General features: G+C 34.6%; 1 protein-coding gene across 6 annotated transcripts in view; it reads right to left on the bottom strand.

Annotated features, from left to right (window-relative positions):
• Positions 1–1770: 1770 nt before the first annotated feature.
• SCYL2 (SCY1 like pseudokinase 2) overlaps positions 1771–17968 on the bottom strand; it is a 68861-nt gene continuing 52663 nt past the window's right edge. For 4 of the 6 annotated variants that reach the window (XM_032298869.1, XM_032298840.1, XM_032298862.1 and 1 more), the window contains 7 exons: positions 16530–16662; positions 14273–14391; positions 9238–9338; positions 7803–7869; positions 7587–7682; positions 5984–6103; positions 1772–4971 (listed from right to left, as the gene is read on the bottom strand). In XM_032298869.1, the coding sequence (XP_032154760.1) occupies positions 4327–4971; positions 5984–6103; positions 7587–7682; positions 7803–7869; positions 9238–9338; positions 14273–14391; positions 16530–16662 (1281 nt within the window). In that variant the 3' untranslated portion in view covers positions 1772–4326. Of the gene's footprint in view, positions 4972–5983; positions 6104–7586; positions 7683–7802; positions 7870–9237; positions 9339–14272; positions 14392–16529; positions 16663–17968 lie in introns of all 6 variants that reach the window. The other 2 variants (XM_032298829.1, XM_032298878.1) reach the window with 1 other exon arrangement.

Raw genomic sequence — 17968 nt, 5'->3', positions numbered from 1 at the left:
ACCATGCCCAGCCTACATCCACATTATCTAATACAGCAGCTACTAGCCATGTGGCTCCTAAGTACCTGAAATATGACTAGTCTGAGGCAAATGTGCTAAGTGTAAAATACACACTGCATCTCAAAGACTAAGTACCAAAAAAGATGTAAAATATATGAGTTTTTCATATTAATTCCATGCAGAAATGATATTTTAGATTTTTTTTTTTTTCTGAGACAGTCTCACTGTTACCCAGGCTGGAATGCATTGGTGTGATATCAACTCACTGCAACCTCTGCCTCCTGGGCTGAAGCAATCTTCCCACCTCAGCCTCCCAAGTAGCTGGAACTATAGGCATATGACACCACACCAGCTAATTTTCTGTATTTTTTTAAAGAAATGAGGTTTCAACATGTTACTCAGGCTGGTCTTGAAATACTGGACTCAAGCTATCCACCCACCTTGGTCTCCCAAAGTGCTGGGATTACAGGTGTGAGCCACCATGTCGGGCAATATTAAAATATATTAATATATAATAATATTAAAATATATTAAAATGAATTTCAGGGCCAGGCACAGTGGCTCACGCCTGTAATCCCATGACTTTGGCAGACTGAAGTGGGTGGATCATTTGAGGTCATGAGTTCATGACCAGCCTGGCCAACATAGTGAAACCCCATTTCTACTAAAAATACAGAAGTTAGCTGGGCGTGGTGGTGGGTACCTGTAGTCCCAATTAGGAGGCTTAAGCAGGAGAATCTCTTGAACCTGGGAGGCAGAAGCTGCAGTGAGCCGAGATTGCTGCAGTGAATGGAGATCACAGCACTGCACTCCAGCCTGGGCAAGAGAAGGGGACTCGTCTCAAAGAAAAACAAAAACAGACAAAAAATCAATTTCACCTATTTTTAATGGGATTACTGAAAAATTTTAAGTTACATATGTAGTTTTTACCCCTGGTAGTTAAATCCTTTCTGAGTGGCTCAAGCAACTTGGCTTCCTTGGATAGAAAAAGTTCCTAATCTTCAATAAGTTTCATCTTGGTGAAATGGCTTTTTCAACTGCACTCCCTTCTTCCCAAGTCTAAAAGCTTTAATTCTGCTCGTCTGGGTACTGCAAACACTGCTAACCCAGGTCCCCCAACCCTCCTCACTCTTAATTCAAACCAGCAGCCCAGAGGCTGATTTTGACCATATACATTTCTGTCATCTCCCTCAACTCTCCCCTCTTCATAGCCATTTCTTCTCAATGTAAACATATTTATGATACCAGTAAGTACTGAACACCTGCTTGCTATATAAGTCCATCTTAACAAAAGCACCTCCAGAAGAATTCATACAATAACAGATGCAAGGTGGTAGAGAGCAGATTAGGAAAAAAATTTAGCTTCTATTCCAGGCTCTGATTTTTTCTGGTTAAGCCATGCAAGCCTCAGGCCTTCTGTTTCTACCTCTGCTGGGAGAGATAGGGCTGAATTCTTCTAGTTTTATTCAAACTAAGTCATAAAATCCTTTAGCAATTGTAATCAACTTTTAAAAAATTAATAGAATAAAAATAGAGTACACTACACCTATTAAAGACATTGCCTGAAACTTTTGTTTCAGGTATATATTTTATATAGCAGTTGCAGGGTAAAACGTCTTTCTTACTGAGTGTCACGGTTAGTTTGAAAGCCACTGATGTAGATAATCTCTTAAAATCCCATATAGTTTGAATTCCTACATATTCATTTGTTCTAAAATTATTTCAAGACCAGTAAATCACAAAGTATGAAATCACAACTTAATATGGAAAGTTTTATCAAAGCTAAAATTTATTTGGTGCATACTCCACTTGATATCAGGTATGTTCGCATATACCTTTCTCTTTCATGTGTAAAAACAACCATGTGAGGTATTTTACAGGTTAAAAAAAAAAACTACTTCCTTATTCAGTGAAAAGAGGGCTTATAAGCATTCCAAAATAAAAACAAAGAAAAACCAGACAAGTACATACTCTATTTCCATTTCCTTTTATACATCCTCTATATATATCACACATTTTAGCAACAGGAGAATAGAGAATCAATTCAAATGAACGGGAATCTTTTTTTGTAGATTCTGTTGACAGAGGCTCTTTAACCTAAAAATTTTCTACTCTAAGCATAAGGGATTTAACTGTTTTCAGTATGTGAAATAATTTTAAGGTGATCTAGAACTTTGAAAATTTCATTCACTTAAGAACACTTAAGCCTAAAAATAGCACTATTTTTCAGAGGCAATTTCTCAACAGAAAAAGGCAATGGTAACAGTTCAACTGATGGAAATGGTTTAAATAAAATACCTTTGAGAAAGTAGAAAAAAGGTGTAGGAACAATTTTGTAAAAACATAGCACCATTACCTCAATGAATGAGCAAATTTTACATATTGTATTTTTTTCAAATAATCTATTTTCATATTTAGTAGTTCAAGTTCTATAAGCTGTTATCTTAAGCTTTCTTTCTGATTAGGAGTTCAACACTAACACCATGTTATTTTACAAAATAAAAAACAATTTATCAATAAACAATGACTACTAAATTGTTACAAAGAAAAATCCTTCAACACTGAGTAATTTTATTCCATATGTAAGCTTTTTCACAAAAGATATGTTAATATTGCGTTACAAATAAGACAGCAAATCCGGTCAAGTTGTGAATATATTTGACAAAAACATTTGATCTTCCTACTGTTTTTCATTTCTTGAATAAATTTCTTTAGCAATTCTGTTAATCCCTTTCCTAAAATCAAGTTAACCAAGTATGGCCGATACAGAAATCAGAGGTGAAAGCTAGCTTCTATTTTTCAAAGTACCCTCTTAACTGAATGCTGCCAGCAATAATGTAATCAAGTGCTGTGTATTACATATATATGTGTTTATATTTTCAATGACTATTCATATGCAATGAATAAACTTAGTACCTGCACACTAAACTTAATGTGATTTCTTTTAAATGATCGCTGGTTCCAGATAATTAAAAACCATCAACTCTATGGCTGCAATTATAATACAAATAGTTCTTTGAAAGATGGTTTTAAAGCTATCACATAAGAATGGAATATTATTTTTTAAAATACAAATGACATTTATAGCATAAGGCTCTGTGGCTGAATAATCACCAAATTAAAGAAAAATATCAGAGAAAGGTTTTGAAAATTAAAGCATGTTTCCTGTTAAGAGAATTGATTCTTTCCTTCCTAAGAATGACTAATAATAGAAATTAAAATGTTTGAACAAAAGGTTCCTAAAGTTCCTAGAAAAAAATTAAACTTCAGTAGCAGTAATTAATGAGGTCAGACTATTATGGCAAGCTGAAAATTAATCTGTTGATAGTCAGAAGATACCACTGCTCAATTTTTAGAGAAGTTTATTACATTTGAAACAATACAGGAAAAATCTCAAAAGTTTACTAATTAAATATAGTTTAATTCTTACAAATCTCCTCTTGAAAATGCAACTCATATATGCTGCAACTTCAGAAGTTTGAATTTGAAATGAAAGATGAAGGTAGTAGTCAGGGAAGTCACATCAGAATGTTTGTCAAATATCCAAACAAATCAGAACATGCCTCTTCTGTGACAGAGGAGGAAAAAAGCGATTCTAAATATTTCCAAGTGAATGCAGAAAAATACATTACTATTTGAGGCAGACCATGCTAAAATATAATTTACAATGATTAGTTTGCATTTAAGATGGTTAATAATGCATTTAAACCAATGAAGTGAAGGTTAAGTTAAATTTTGTAGTACTTGCTCCATCTCTTTGTACTAAATATTAGTTCATTTGAAAAGTAAGTTCAGAAAAAGCAAACAACCTGATACTTCTCTTTATGCTTATCACTTTCTCACTGTCATCGTAAATGCAAACAAATCAATACAGCATCAAGATTTTTTACATATTAAAATGAAGACTAATGACTTGTGAAGGTAGACTGTGTACCATGTAGACTTAATAGATGAGCTTGCAATGACCATCAACTCAATTTTCTAAATAACACCAAGACTCACAAGCCAAAATAAACATTTGATTAAAAAATTCTGCTAGTCAAGATAACTCAATTGTCCTTTTTCTCTTTTGAGATTGGGAAGGGTTGGGTCTTTAAAAACCTGAAGAGGAGTTGGTAAGAGGAAAAAAATCCTCAATGCCTTAAAAAAACTCAACTGGTTAGAAATCCTTATAACTACTATGCTGGCATGGACACAGATGTTTTCTGTCACAGAACCATTCACTTTCCCATAGAAGTAGTTCCTCCAAGCCACCTATATAAAGATGTAAATCAGCTCACCCATGATTGAAACTGAAATAATCCTTCAAAATAGAAGCAAGACACCTCACCCAAAAAGATCTTTTAAATCATTGCTAGCTGAAGTGCTGTTGGTCATAGTAGTTGGTGGCTGTGCAAAGTTCTGTGGGTTAAAGAAAGGATTACCCTGCATACCAAAGGCAGATTGTCCTACCATGTTCATCTGTGTTCCCATTACTGAACTGCCCATAGCTGGAGAACCTTGAGGAGGTATAAACTGATTAAGCCACTGATTTGGTTTCTGTTGTGATAATTGGTTCATGCTAACTTTCGGTTTCTGAGGGCCAAAGAGATTATTAAGGGCAGACATATCTGTGGGTCTTTGTTGGGTCTGCTTCGCACCAGCAGGAGGAACACTCAAAGTGTTGAAGTTTGGCAAAGTGGGAGGTGTTCCCAGAGTCATCTTGGTCACTCCAACTGTGCTTGGACTACTGTAGAAGTTCTGGTTTGTATTAACGGGCATGCTGAATCCTGAAGTCTGAAAGCCCATATTGGCATTTAGGCCATTTGTCAAATTTCTCTTTGTATTATCAATTGGTGTAGAAAACATCATGCCAATGCCCGTGGAAGGAACAGAAGTGAAAGTACTTGAAGCAGAAGGTTTAGGGGTACTAACAGAAAGGCTGGTCAAAGATGACATATTATCCATCAGTGTGTCTGTCAAGTCCTTAGTCTGAAAAATATGAGAGAAGTACTTTATCTCTAAGAAAATATAAATTACTTTATAATTAGTAAACATCTGACAGATTAAGTTATAAAGGACAAGTTAGAATTAAGATCAACAGTCTACACCAAGTCAGCAAACTATAGCCTGCAGGTCAAATATAGCCTGCCACCTATTTTTGTATGATTTTTGCAGATGAATATCTGCAATCGATTTGATGATAGGGAACACTAACTTTAAACTCCAATTAAGCAAAATGTTATCTCTTCAAAAACAGAATTGCATTCTTCTTATTCTGTATTATAAAAAATATAGTACTTTTTAACTATTATTTTTATATTCTGAATTCCATCAAAATTTTATAGGGATTTGTTTCCTCTATTCTTATATAAGTACCTACAAAATATCCTCAATATTGCCTCTTGGGCCACAGAGATGTTTTTCTCAGAGAAAATGTTAGTGATTAAGAGGTTAACAAAAAAATAAAGTTTTAAAAATAAAGCTAATTCTGAAACCTGTAACAGTGTAAACTCTCTACAAGCAGGGCCCTTATTCACTGCCATAGCACCAATACCTAGAACAATACCTGGAACACAGAAGAAAATAAATACTGGCCAGGTCATGTAGGTACATCGTAAATCAAGTTACAAACCTAACTATAATTGAAAAGTCAAACACAGAAAATAACTTTAGCTCGAAAATACATTAAGAGCATGAATATGATATTCTATCATTTCAGAGTGAACAGAGTTGAATGAGTACCATGAGCCCTAATCTCTTTTAAGAACCCTTCCTGTTCTTCTGGCTTCTTTATGGATAACAAGCATTGTCACAAAACATTATACATAAGGGAGGTTAAAGTAGAGTTGGAAAATCGTTTATGCCCATACTTCTTAGAAACCACATATTAAAGTATTATTTGAAATACATTTTTATACAAATACTAGTAGACTAAGTTCTATACTACCTTATTCCTTAACAGTAGTATTCTTGAAATTACGCAAAAGAAATGAATTCTGACCTGTTTAACAGTAGCAATGGGTGTGTGCACTTGGGGTTTAAGAGGCTGCTGGCTTTTCAACTTCTGTGCTTGCTCTTGTTCTTTTGCTAATTTTTGTTTTTCTTCAAGTGTAAGTGATGCCTTAAAACAAAATAAAGCAAAAAAAAAAAAAAAAAAAATCAACTGGCAATTTCTTAAGTCCATTTGTAAAACAAAAGATTTCTTTTCTGGTGAAGGACATCTTACTACTTCACTGAAAAGCAAAATACTCCTGTCTTGATAATTGCCACAGTAAGTTGTATTTCAAATTATTATCTAAGTTGACTTTAGATAAAAACTCACAGGAAAATATTTCCAGTATGAAAACAGTTATTATTTTTAAACCATTTATTAGAATTGCCTTTTTCCAGACAATGACAATATGGTTATTTCATTCTTGAAGATTGGAAAATCGTTTTTAAACTCTGATCTATCTCACCCCAAGAATATGTTAGGAACTCACAAAAAGCTAAGAAAGAATGAAACAACATTAGCAATTTTTTCACTGCTGATGTGTACAGCAATTCAATGTCCTGTCTTTTATCAACTTTGCTAAACTATAAGTTCACAATGTTCTCTCAGTTTTGTAAACTACTATGTCCAGTAGTCCCTTGGCTTTAACACATACAGGTATCCATATTTAGTGAATGAATAGAAGAAAGCCCTCAACAGAAGTCACAAACTGACTTGATTTTTTTATTGGATGCCAACCAAGAGGAAAGTATCCTATTATAGTTTATTATTCAAAATCGGTGGGGGGGGGGACAAAATTTTGGCAAGAAATAGAGAAGAAAAAAATGTACTCAGATTTTTTATCTACTTATGAGATGGAATCAAATCTATTTTGAAAATCCTCTTTAAATTATTGTTGATCTGCCATTCGTAAGTCATATATGTATCATGTACCCCTTTTGGAATAAACTAAGAAGGGTGCATCATTACTTCCGTAGTATGCTTGCCAAAAATGTACAACTTTAATCCAATTATGAGAAAACATGAGACAAACTCAAATTGATGGCCATGCTACCAAATAACTGACCTGTACTCTATCAAAGTGTGAAAGTGAAAATCTGATAGACCATAAACGTTAACACCATGAAATGATCGAAGAAAGATGAGATTGCTAGGCTCAAAAAGAATGCAAAGAGTTTGGAACTCAAACTGTTGGGAAGGTAGTGAATGGGAGAGAAATTAAAATACTGAAGAGCTACGATCAGAGTAAGCCAATGGACAGCACAAATCTACAGTAGAAGCCATCAACACAGGGGCAGAAACAGAGAGAGAGACAGTGGGAATCACCAAGGGGTGTGACTAGCCAAGTACAAGAAAAAGGACAAAGAAGTCAAGGAGTCTATAATTATTACCTTGTGGCATGCATGTCAAGAAATAATGGAAGCTAAACATCTTAAGTATGTTTACTCTCAAAATGGGTTAGGGTCATGTTTCACTGATAAAGGAATTTCAGAAAGATAATCACAAATGTTTCTTATTAAGCTGCTAAACAGTATTTCCCAACAAAAATCTGTGGTTTACAGAAGTCCTACAGTATAAATAAGAGGGCTGAAGGAACAGTAAGGAAACTCACTCTTTTATGTATATTCTGTAACCCATCCTCTTTATTTTCGGACTCACTGCCAGTCAGAAGGTCTGCTCCAATGTTGTTAAAAACCTTGTCAATTTGCTGAAATAAGAAAAGATCAATTATTTAAATAGAGTTCAATAAAAATGTGATTTTGCTGCTGAAAGATTAAAAGCCCTCCAAATGAAGCACACATTCTACAAGAATTAAGTATCTTCTTACCTGATTCCCAATATTTGTAACTTTTGTCTCCTCAGAAACATTCATTTGATTTCCTATGTCCAAAGATCTGTAGGAAAGTTGAATTGTGACAAAACAATGAAAAGAAATGTATATTTTTAAATATTCATGCTAAAAATTATTCATCCACATGGAATGTATTAGACCCCAATTAAATTGTGGCTTCATTCTTTAAGAAGAGTTGTAATCTTTTCCACTATTTTCTACCGTTAATGTTTGCTTGACCCAAAAATAACATTTGTATTTAAGTCCATTTCTTAGACTCAACATTTGAGATTTACTGGAGAATTTACTCAAGGTGTCATAAAGCCAGTCAAGCATGGTTCTTACCATCAAAGAGCTTAACACCTCCATGAAAGACAAGACATGATATGGGGAATTTAATGTGATTAAGTTCTGAGTCTGGGATACTAACAATGCCACAATGACTGTTATGTGAGCCAGATCTATGTCCTGAGAAATAGGTAAGATTTAGATAGGAAAAAGAAAAAGGAAAGGTTTATTTTCCAACTCAAAATAAATACTAGGTATTAAAAATTTATTTATACTTATAATACATTTTAAAAACTGTTTCTCAAGATTTTTTGCGTTAAGATAGTCTATTTATCAAACACCATGCACATACACACCACAGAATACTCAAGCATACAAAGGGCTATTTCACCTATTTCTATACCATGTGTATTTACTTTCTTACTCTTCATCTTGTGGGCAGAAGCTGAAGAGTTTCTATTTGGGGACCTTGTTTATGATTTTTATCAATTTTACTGATTTTTAGATGTTTTTGGTTAAGGATTAAACTTTAATAGGTATCCTAAATTCATGTGTTTTACTCTGGAGCAAAAAATATAGTGGGGCTTTGATTTTAATAAACTGGATTCAACAGTTAACGATTTCCATCTTTGCCTTCTTCTTTGAAAGCTAGTGTTTTGCAAATAATTTAGAAAATCCTCCCTAAAAATAAAAAGAGGCAGATGTTGTGATGCTAAATATGAAATGAATGCTCTATAAATGTTTCTGGGGCTAGAGAAAACAGAATGAAAAAAAATCAAAACACTGAGTTCATAAATTTAAAAAATTTTCATAAGTGATGCTTTTAGTTTTTGACAACCTGAGTTTACAATGTTAGTGGCTATTGCTGACAAGGGATTCTCAGAAACAGAATTTTCTTTATGCAGATAAAATGCTAAAATTATATCATATTACACTTTTGTACTCAGAAGTGACATTAGATTTTTCAACCACATTCTATTTTAATTCAGTTCAACTTATTAATATGATGGTAAATTTTGAAATGTTTTACATATGGTCAAATTTAAATTCCAGCAATTTTTCTAATCCATATTCTAGAAAGTCGATTATAAAACAACTATAATCTCACTCCTGGACCACATATAATTCATGTGCAACTACTTACTTCTGTTGTTCTTGCATTATATGAAGTTGCTCCAGTTTAGTCTTATGTTCAGACTCCAATCTATTAAGCATCTCTTTTATGACGGAAATGAAAGAATTGAACTGGTATAATGAGAAATTGATATGGTTATAATGTTTCGAGTTGGCAGCAAATGTAATCAATTAAGATAATTCAATAAGTTAATCATAATATTCTCCATTTTTACCAGTAGAATAGGATCCAGTCACAGCACTGATATTCAATAAGAATGATACATTTAAATTCAGCATATCATAGCAAGCTTTTATGGTTTCTTTGTATGGTGGTTATATGATAGTTGATGAGGCTGTTAAGTTCCAGAAAACATGTCTCAATAATGAGTTTTATATCCTGAGTTGTTTAACAGCTATTATTCAGGGGCCTTGTATAAATTCACCCTCAACAGTTATATATTGATTTTCCTGGAATGATTCAAAATTAACCATCTGAATTTGTGCCTATCTAGAAATAATCCATTGAATATGCACAGAAAATTCCTGCTTATTCAAATTGTAATGACATATTTGGCTAAAATAAATCTTGTTTTCTGACAGTCGAAATATTAAATGTACATAATCCAACTTTCAAATAAGTAAAGTTCATAAAGCATACCTAGCACTATGTCTCAACTAGTTTAAGCTTTGGTTAACTCTTGTCAGCTGCTGATCATTCATCCCTACGGTACTTCAGGATCATCATAACCAACTTACTTGAGTAACACCACATATTACAGGAACAATCTAGAAACTGCTCTCCTCCTCTCCCCTTTTAACTATATCTTTGTGCTAAGTGCTTATATAGACACCATTTTATTAATGCTCACAACTCTTCAAAGTAGGTTCATTAGTATTTCTAACTTACAAATGAAGAAACTCAGGCTCAATGAGAGGTAAAGCAACTTAGATGCTAAAGAGCTCATATTGCAGAGTTAGAACTCATCCTAAGCCTGTCTCCAAAGTCTGCACCCTTTTTCTACTACATTACACTGCCTTTCACCATGCTCTATCAGCAGCAGCTTCTTCATCTTACGAGAAAGGCAAAAGGCATGTTCCCAAAGCAGTTTACTATGACTGACTTTTCACTGATTAGGGTTACTGAAACTTTTTATTGAAGTATAATATACTAACAGAAAAGTTTGTATGTTCAAGGGCATAGACAAAAAAAACAAAAATTCACAATTCACAAAATTAAACACACCCAATGTAACTCGTAGCCAGATAGAGAAACAACATTGGGCCAGGCGCTGTGGCTAACACCTGTCAGCACTTTGGGAGGCCAAGGCAGGAGGATCACTTGAGCCCAGGAGTTTGAGATCAGCTTGGACAACATGGAAAGACCATGTCTCTACAAAAAATACAAAATTTAGCCAGGGGTGGTGGTGCATGCTTGCAGTCCTTGCTACTTGGGAAGATGAAGTAGAAGATCACTTGAGCCCAGGAGGTCAAGGCTGCAGTGAGCTAAGATTGTGCCGCTGCACTCCAGCCTAGACAACAGAGTAAGACCCTGTCTCAAAAAAAAAAAAAAAAAAAAAAAAAAAAAACAAACGCAAAATCGTTGTCAGCATCCTAGAAGCTTCCTTACACCTCCTTCCAATCACTTTCTACCCTCACATCCTTTGGGTAAACTTTATTCTGACTTCTAGCAGCACAGCTTAGACTGTTGTTGTGCTTTATAAAAATGGATTATTCAGCAGATCCTCTTCTATGCCTGGCTTCATTCACTCAACATGTTGTTTGTGAGAATCATCCATATTGTTACATCCATATTGTTACACGTAGTTTGTGCAGAAAAGAGTTAACATTGTAGGCCTAAACTGCTATCCTTGAAAAGTTCTGCTTGCAAAATTGGCATTAGCTGGTGTCTGGGAACTCAGATTTCAGAAAGGTTCCTATTATTAACTGGTAACAGTGGCTCACTTGCCTAAACGGTTTGCACAAAGAGTATGTTCTATGCTGAACACCTGCTTTCCTTCTGGGAGTTTGGAATTTGAGTACATGCCAGGCAGAGGGTGTTACTTGATCAGCCCTCACAGAAAAGTCTGGACATTGAGTCTCTAATGAGTTTCCCTGGTTGGCAACATTTCACGCATATTGTCACAATTCATTACAAGGGGAATCCCATGTGATTTCACTGGGAAAAGACTCTGGAAGACTTTGCCCTATGAACCGACCTTTTCCCTTTCCTGATTTTGCTTTGTATCTTTCTACCATAAAAAAGCACAGCCTGAGCATAACTATATGCTGAGTCCTGTGAGTCCTCCCACTGAATCATCCATTCTGGGGGCGGTCTTAGGAACTCACCTCAAACACAAGTTATTGATTATTCAGTGGATTGCTGCAGGGCATTTGCTGTTTTTTTATTCAAATGCTGAAAATGTATTTTCCTAGGTTACTTATCTTTGTCACTTAATATAAAACATACTTAAATCATCTTAAATCAGAAATGACCTAAGAAGGCAGTCTTAAATTAGAAACCTTGACCATGGGAAGGCAGACCGCATCCATGCCAAACTACTGTAAAATACAAGAAAATACGAATCAAAATATTTGTTGATGAAAATAGCCACCTGTCACCTCAAAAACCCACTAAGCTGAAGTAAATTAACACAACATTTCAAATGGAATTAGAGAAAGGTCGTGCCTTCCCACCCAGGCTGGAGTGCAGGGGTGCAATCTCAAATCACTGCAACCTCTGCCTCCCAAGCTCAAGCAATCCTCCTACCTTAGCTCCCTCTAGTAGCTGGGACTACAGGCGCACGCTGCCACGTCTGGCTAAGTTTTGTACTTTTGTAGAGATGGGGTTTCATCATGTTGCCCAGACTGGTCTCAAACCCCTGAGTGCAAGCAATCCACCTACCTTGCCTCCCAAAGTGCTGGTATGAGAGGAGTGAGCCTATATATCCTAAAATGAGCATTTGGGAATATTTAAAAACACACTAAATCAGAATATAAGAACTTAGAACAGAAATGGCAAAAAGTTGAAGACTGTTTTAGGCATATTATCCTATTCCTCCCCAATATTCACTGTCTCCCTAACCTCAACTCTGCCATCCAAGATATGCAGAAATTTCCAAACCAAAAATTAAAATATAGGGGGCTGGGCATGGTGGCTCACACCTGTAATCCTAGCACTTTGTGAGGTCAAGGCGGGCAGATCACTTGAGGTCCAGTGTTTAGGTAGCCCCTGTCTCTGCTAAAAATACAAAAATTAGCCAGGTGTGGTGACTTATGCCTGTAATCCCAGCTACTAGGGAGGCTGAGGCATAAGAATCCCTTGAACCTGGGAGGCAGAGGTTGCAGTGAGCAGAGATTGCACTATTGCACTCCAGCCTGGGTGACAAAGCGAGACTCCAACTCAAAAAAAAAAAAAAAAAATTAAAACTAGGAACAAATTTTTAGAGGCTTATCCTATTACTTCAAATGAAATATTGGTTCTGATTAGTTTTATAAATTTTTCTACCTCCAAAACTGCTCACTCAGCACTCTCCCCAATGCCAAGAGCTCTCAACTTCCAGCTTTCTGCTTCCCTCATTGCTGTAATTCACTTTTAATTCTAAATCTTCCCTGCCTATCCATCTCTGATGCTCTCAGTTAAACAGTAACCCAACTCAGTCCTTTCCACTATATTTCATTAAATACTAGTTCTGTTGTGAACAAAAGTGGCTCATCTCTACTCTATATCTGAATTTTCTCTCAATTCAATAAACATTTTTGCTTCTGTCATTGCACTAAGTGCTGGGGCTATAATGAAGAATAAGCTATAATAACCAGCCTTTGAAGAGTTTCTAATCTTTAGGAAGAATCAGTCGCATAAGAACACAGCTGTTACAAACAGCGATAGAGGTATGCAGAAAGACAATTCCATAATAATCTTTGGACACATTACTCCTTTGCTCAAACATTTACCACACCTTGAAAGTTCAAATACCTAAACCAGACAGGCATTTAAAGTCTACCTATTCTAGTCTCAAATTATTTATCTCCTATTATTCCCCTACTGTATTATACATACACATATCCAACCAAATTGAATTATTCCTTCTCAGTGGCATAGAGACTCTTGAAATAGTCCCCAATTATCTCCTCCTCCCACTATTCATGCCCTTGTGGAATCCCCTATCTTTTGAGTGCAGGCTGAACTTGAGACTTACTTCTAAAGCAACAGAATATGGCACAGGTGATGGGATATCACTTCCTTGATTACAAGAGACTGTAACTTCAGTCTTGCTAGCAGACTCTCTCTTGCATGCTTTGATGAGATAAGTTGCCATGATGGAAAGGCCCACGTGGCTAGGAACTGACAGTAGCATCCAGCTAATAGACAGCTAAGAACGGAGGTCTTAAGTACAACAGCCCATAGGAACTGAATCTTGCCAACAACCATGTAGATTATTCCCCAGTTGGGCCTTTGGATGAGCCCCAAGTCCTTGACGGCAGCAATGTGAGAAACCCTGAGCAGGGAATCCAACCAAACCATGTCCTAGCCTGACCCACAGAAGCTGTGAGATAATAAAAGTGTGTTGCTTTAAACCCCTAAGTTTGTGGTAATTTGTTTTGTAGCAATCAATAAATAATGAATACACTCCCCAAACACATTCTATAACTTTGTTCTTTGTTCATGCCAATTTTCCAGCCCAGATTTAAAGTAGACCCAAATCCTACATATTTTTCAACATTCTTCTCATTTAGTATTTACCAATGAAGTCTTTAACAATCTATCCTTCCTGAGTTCATGTCCTTTGCACTGCATGTGTATACCTATGTAACAATTCTGCACAATCTGCAACGTACCCCAGAACTTAATTTTAAAAAAATGAAAATAAATGAATAAATATGTTCAAAGAAAAAAATCTATCCTTCAACCCCACAACCTTTCTTCATTTAGTTCTGTGGCATATTCTTCCCATTTCTTTTCTTTTCTTTTTTTTTTTTTACCAATCTGTGTAATATATTTATATATCTAATGCCAAGAAAACAGTAAGCTGAATAAAATGAATAAAGCACAAAAATATTCCTACCTGATTAAGATTAAGATTGTTTTCAATACTCAGAGGAATAAGATGAGGCAATACTTTTCCAGCCAGCTGCTCTTTGGTGATTCCCAACTTCTTATGAGTAAAAGTACATTTGTAAATACCTGATAGAAAAGAATGTGACAAATTTTAAAAGTTAACACCATAAATTCATAGAAATCACAAAAATAATATATGTATATTAAATCCCTTGATAATGTATGTGGTACAAATTTTTCCTAATCAATGCCTAGAATAATGATGTTCTTACATATGAATCAGAATGATTTCAGCCTTTATCATCAGGCCAGATTTAAACATCATGACATATTTATCCTGTGTTCTTTTGGTTTAAGAGTACATTTAATGATAACATAACATTAGAAGCTTATGAGAACCAGGTTCAATTCTTATTGTGCAGTAGTAAGGTTACAGAATGCCCTTCTATTTTGAAACATCTAAATATATGTTTCAGAAATCATACTCAAGACATCTATTTCAAGGGTGTAAGTATAGGTACAGTCAAAATATAAGTCCTAGACCTTTATTCACTTCTTCAGCAAATCAAACTCAACATGTTTGAAATTTAATAACTGAATTAAACTTCCCTATTGTCTCACCTATTTACTCAATCTTCAAGACCCCACTTGTTACATCTATCCACAAAGCCTTCATTTAGTAAAATGAGTATATTTCCTCCTCGTTCTCTGAATGCTTTTGAGCTCTAAACGTTTTGAATATAATCCAAAGCTTTGTAACATACCATCCCCCATTATTCTTTTAATGTGCACATGACTTATATACCCAAAGAGTAACTTTATTGGGCACCTACTAAATGCTTATTTGCTGAGCACTATGCTTGTTATTTTCCCTTTATTTGTTTCAGTGAAGTCTCATAAGAATCTTAAATGACGTTAGTCTCATCCTCATTAGATAAATAAACTTTTCAAAGTCACCTCAGGAACTGACAGAGCTCGAATTTCCACTACGCCAAACTCCTGCCCAAAAAGACAATTTTGTTTTTTCTGGAGACAGGGTCTTGCCCTGTTGCTCATGCTGGAATGCAGTGACATGATCATGGCTCCCTGCAGCCTCAACTTCGCCGGCTCAAGTGATCCTCCCACCTCAGCCTCTCAAGTAGCTGGGACTATGTGTATATGCAACTATGCATGGCTAATTTTTGTATTTCTAGTAGAGACGGGGTTTTGCCATGTCGCTCAGGGTGGTCTCAAACTCCTGGGCTCAAGTGATCTACCCACCTTGGTCTCCCAAAGTGCCGGGAATACAGGTGTGAGTCACCACACCAAGCCAAGAAAGCAAACTCCTTTCAGCACAAAAGATTCATGCAATATCCCAAGAGTACTTTCTATGTCTACAGAGGTCCAAAATAAATACTTGCTAACCATTCCTACAAATATTTACTGGGCAGTTTCTATAGGCCAAGCACTGTAGTAGATGTTAAGAATACACGGATGAATAATGTAGTTTTTCTTAAAAATTAACAAAGAACCTCAAATTAAATAAAAAATGAACTTGTTAATGTTTTTGTGATTCTATAGCTATGCCTGCTTTATTAGTACAGCGCAAATGACCCCTGGCATTTCCAGATTGGACTTTCGTAGCTTTAACATATAAATGATTTCAGAGTTTCTTAGTTATTTTTAATTATGCTGATAGAGCACATTGTGCTTTAAGGCTAATATGCTTCATCAGCATATCAGCTAGCCACAAAATATACTAATTAAGATTTAAACATATTTGAAAACCAGCTCCTATGACTTATCAGTTATATTATCTTGAATCACTTATTTCACCTCTCTGAGCTTCAATTTCCTTGTAAAATAGAAACAACAGTACCTATTTCATTGGATTTGGGGAAGAAGAAAATAAGGCAATGCAGAGAAAATACTTTGCCTCTTACAAATTGAGTACCAAATAAACCTCAGGTATTACTACTAAGACCAGTATCAGCATTTCCAGTAGCTTTGTTTGTCTCTCTTTGTACCATTTTACGGGGAAAACTATAGCTATAATGATATTTATAAAGCTAGAATTCTTAAATATCTTATTCCTTTAAAAATGTCAAGATTCTACTGCTTTTGCTAAACTTAACACAAAGAGAAAAGTTATATTACGGCATTTATCACATCATTCTTCAATTATGAAATGCTGTATACACAAAAGGAGAGTATAATGGCTTTATAGATTGGAAAATTTATTTGCATGATAAAATAGCATCAAATGACAATAAATTTTCAGCTACCTAAAATTCCCATGAGGACTGCAGGTTCCTTGGATGGAATTTGTTGTAAGAAGGGTAGGATATCATCAAGTACAAACCACTTATCCAAGTATTCCAAAATCTTTCCTAAGCACACTAATGAATTTACACGAACCTATTAAAAAAGGTAAATTGCATTAGTCAAAGTTTTCAAAATCTAGAACAAAATATTTAAGTGTAAACTTAATCTTCATATAAATATGTTAAAGCCTCAAGAATAAAAGTAAATTTAGAGGTTCTCATCCTTTATCAATTTACTAATTTTCTTGGCTTGTTTCACAAAGAATTTATGATTGCTTCACCAGGTCACTAGTGAGCTAAAGACAAGGAATGACTTCAATTTTGAAACATTTTAAAGTGATTAAAATTTGAGAAGCTTTTACTACATATGTGTTACTATTATAAGAACATTTCTTTAGGGACATTTGAATAATAAAAAGGATTTCATTCTTTCCACCAAGTGATCAATTTCACCCACATTCCAGTATTTTACTCTAACTTGGGTTCAATTCATTCTTAAACTAAATATTTTAACATGTGAAGGTGTCCACATATTTGTGTTCTATTTCTAGATATATCATTAATACAGTTATTAAGATCTCTTATTTAGAAGCTGTTATCAAAACTCCATATTCATTTGACTGTTTGGTAAATATGTTATACCCTACTTTAGCTGGAATTTCTTAAGATAGAATATCTTTAAGTCAGAACCACAGTATCAATAAAATTCCAGTTTTCAAAAAAAAAATAAACCAAGAAAGGCAGAAAATAATTTTGTTGGCTAAAAAAGCACCATAATGCTACAGGAAAAATGACAAAAAATTTCCATTTCTAAAATATAATGTACAATTGTTTTCTGAAATTCAAACACAAAAGATATTATAAATTCAAAAAGGTATCTGAATGCTTAACTTGTACACATAATCAGTTTTATAAAAGAATGGCTGCATTCTACTGAGATATATATATATGTATATATATGTGTATATATATATATTTTAAGCAAAACTGAAAATACTAGTTTAATTTTATTTACTTCTATGATATATAAAATATTTGTAATGTAAGTAATGAATAAATACAGCTCTTGGAGCATTTTACCTGTGTGTAGAATTTTTAAACATTTTATTTTCAGGGAGGAGTATTAATATACAATTCTAACTCATGATTCAGGAATTTCCTAGTTAGAATTTTAAGCTTTTAGGGATATAGGACTATGAATACAATTTAGGAATTCCTATTTGCCACTCTGAAGGTAGGCAGAAGCACTGAAAGTATTATGCAAAATGCACTTAAAAGGTGACATATACAGTGTAAATCCATTTCATAGTTACTGTTCTAACATACATACATTCGTTATAACTTCTTGTAAACAACATGTCTTAAGGGCCAGTTGGCATCTTAAAAAGAAACATAAATAT

The sequence above is a fragment of the Sapajus apella genome, unplaced genomic scaffold (genome assembly GCF_009761245.1).
Source record: "Sapajus apella isolate SASKATOON/1434 unplaced genomic scaffold, GSC_monkey_1.0 scaffold2, whole genome shotgun sequence".
Taxonomy (NCBI): domain Eukaryota; kingdom Metazoa; phylum Chordata; class Mammalia; order Primates; family Cebidae; genus Sapajus; species Sapajus apella.
The sequence above is the reverse complement of the archived record's forward strand: the minus strand, read 5'-3'. Positions and strand labels throughout refer to the sequence as shown.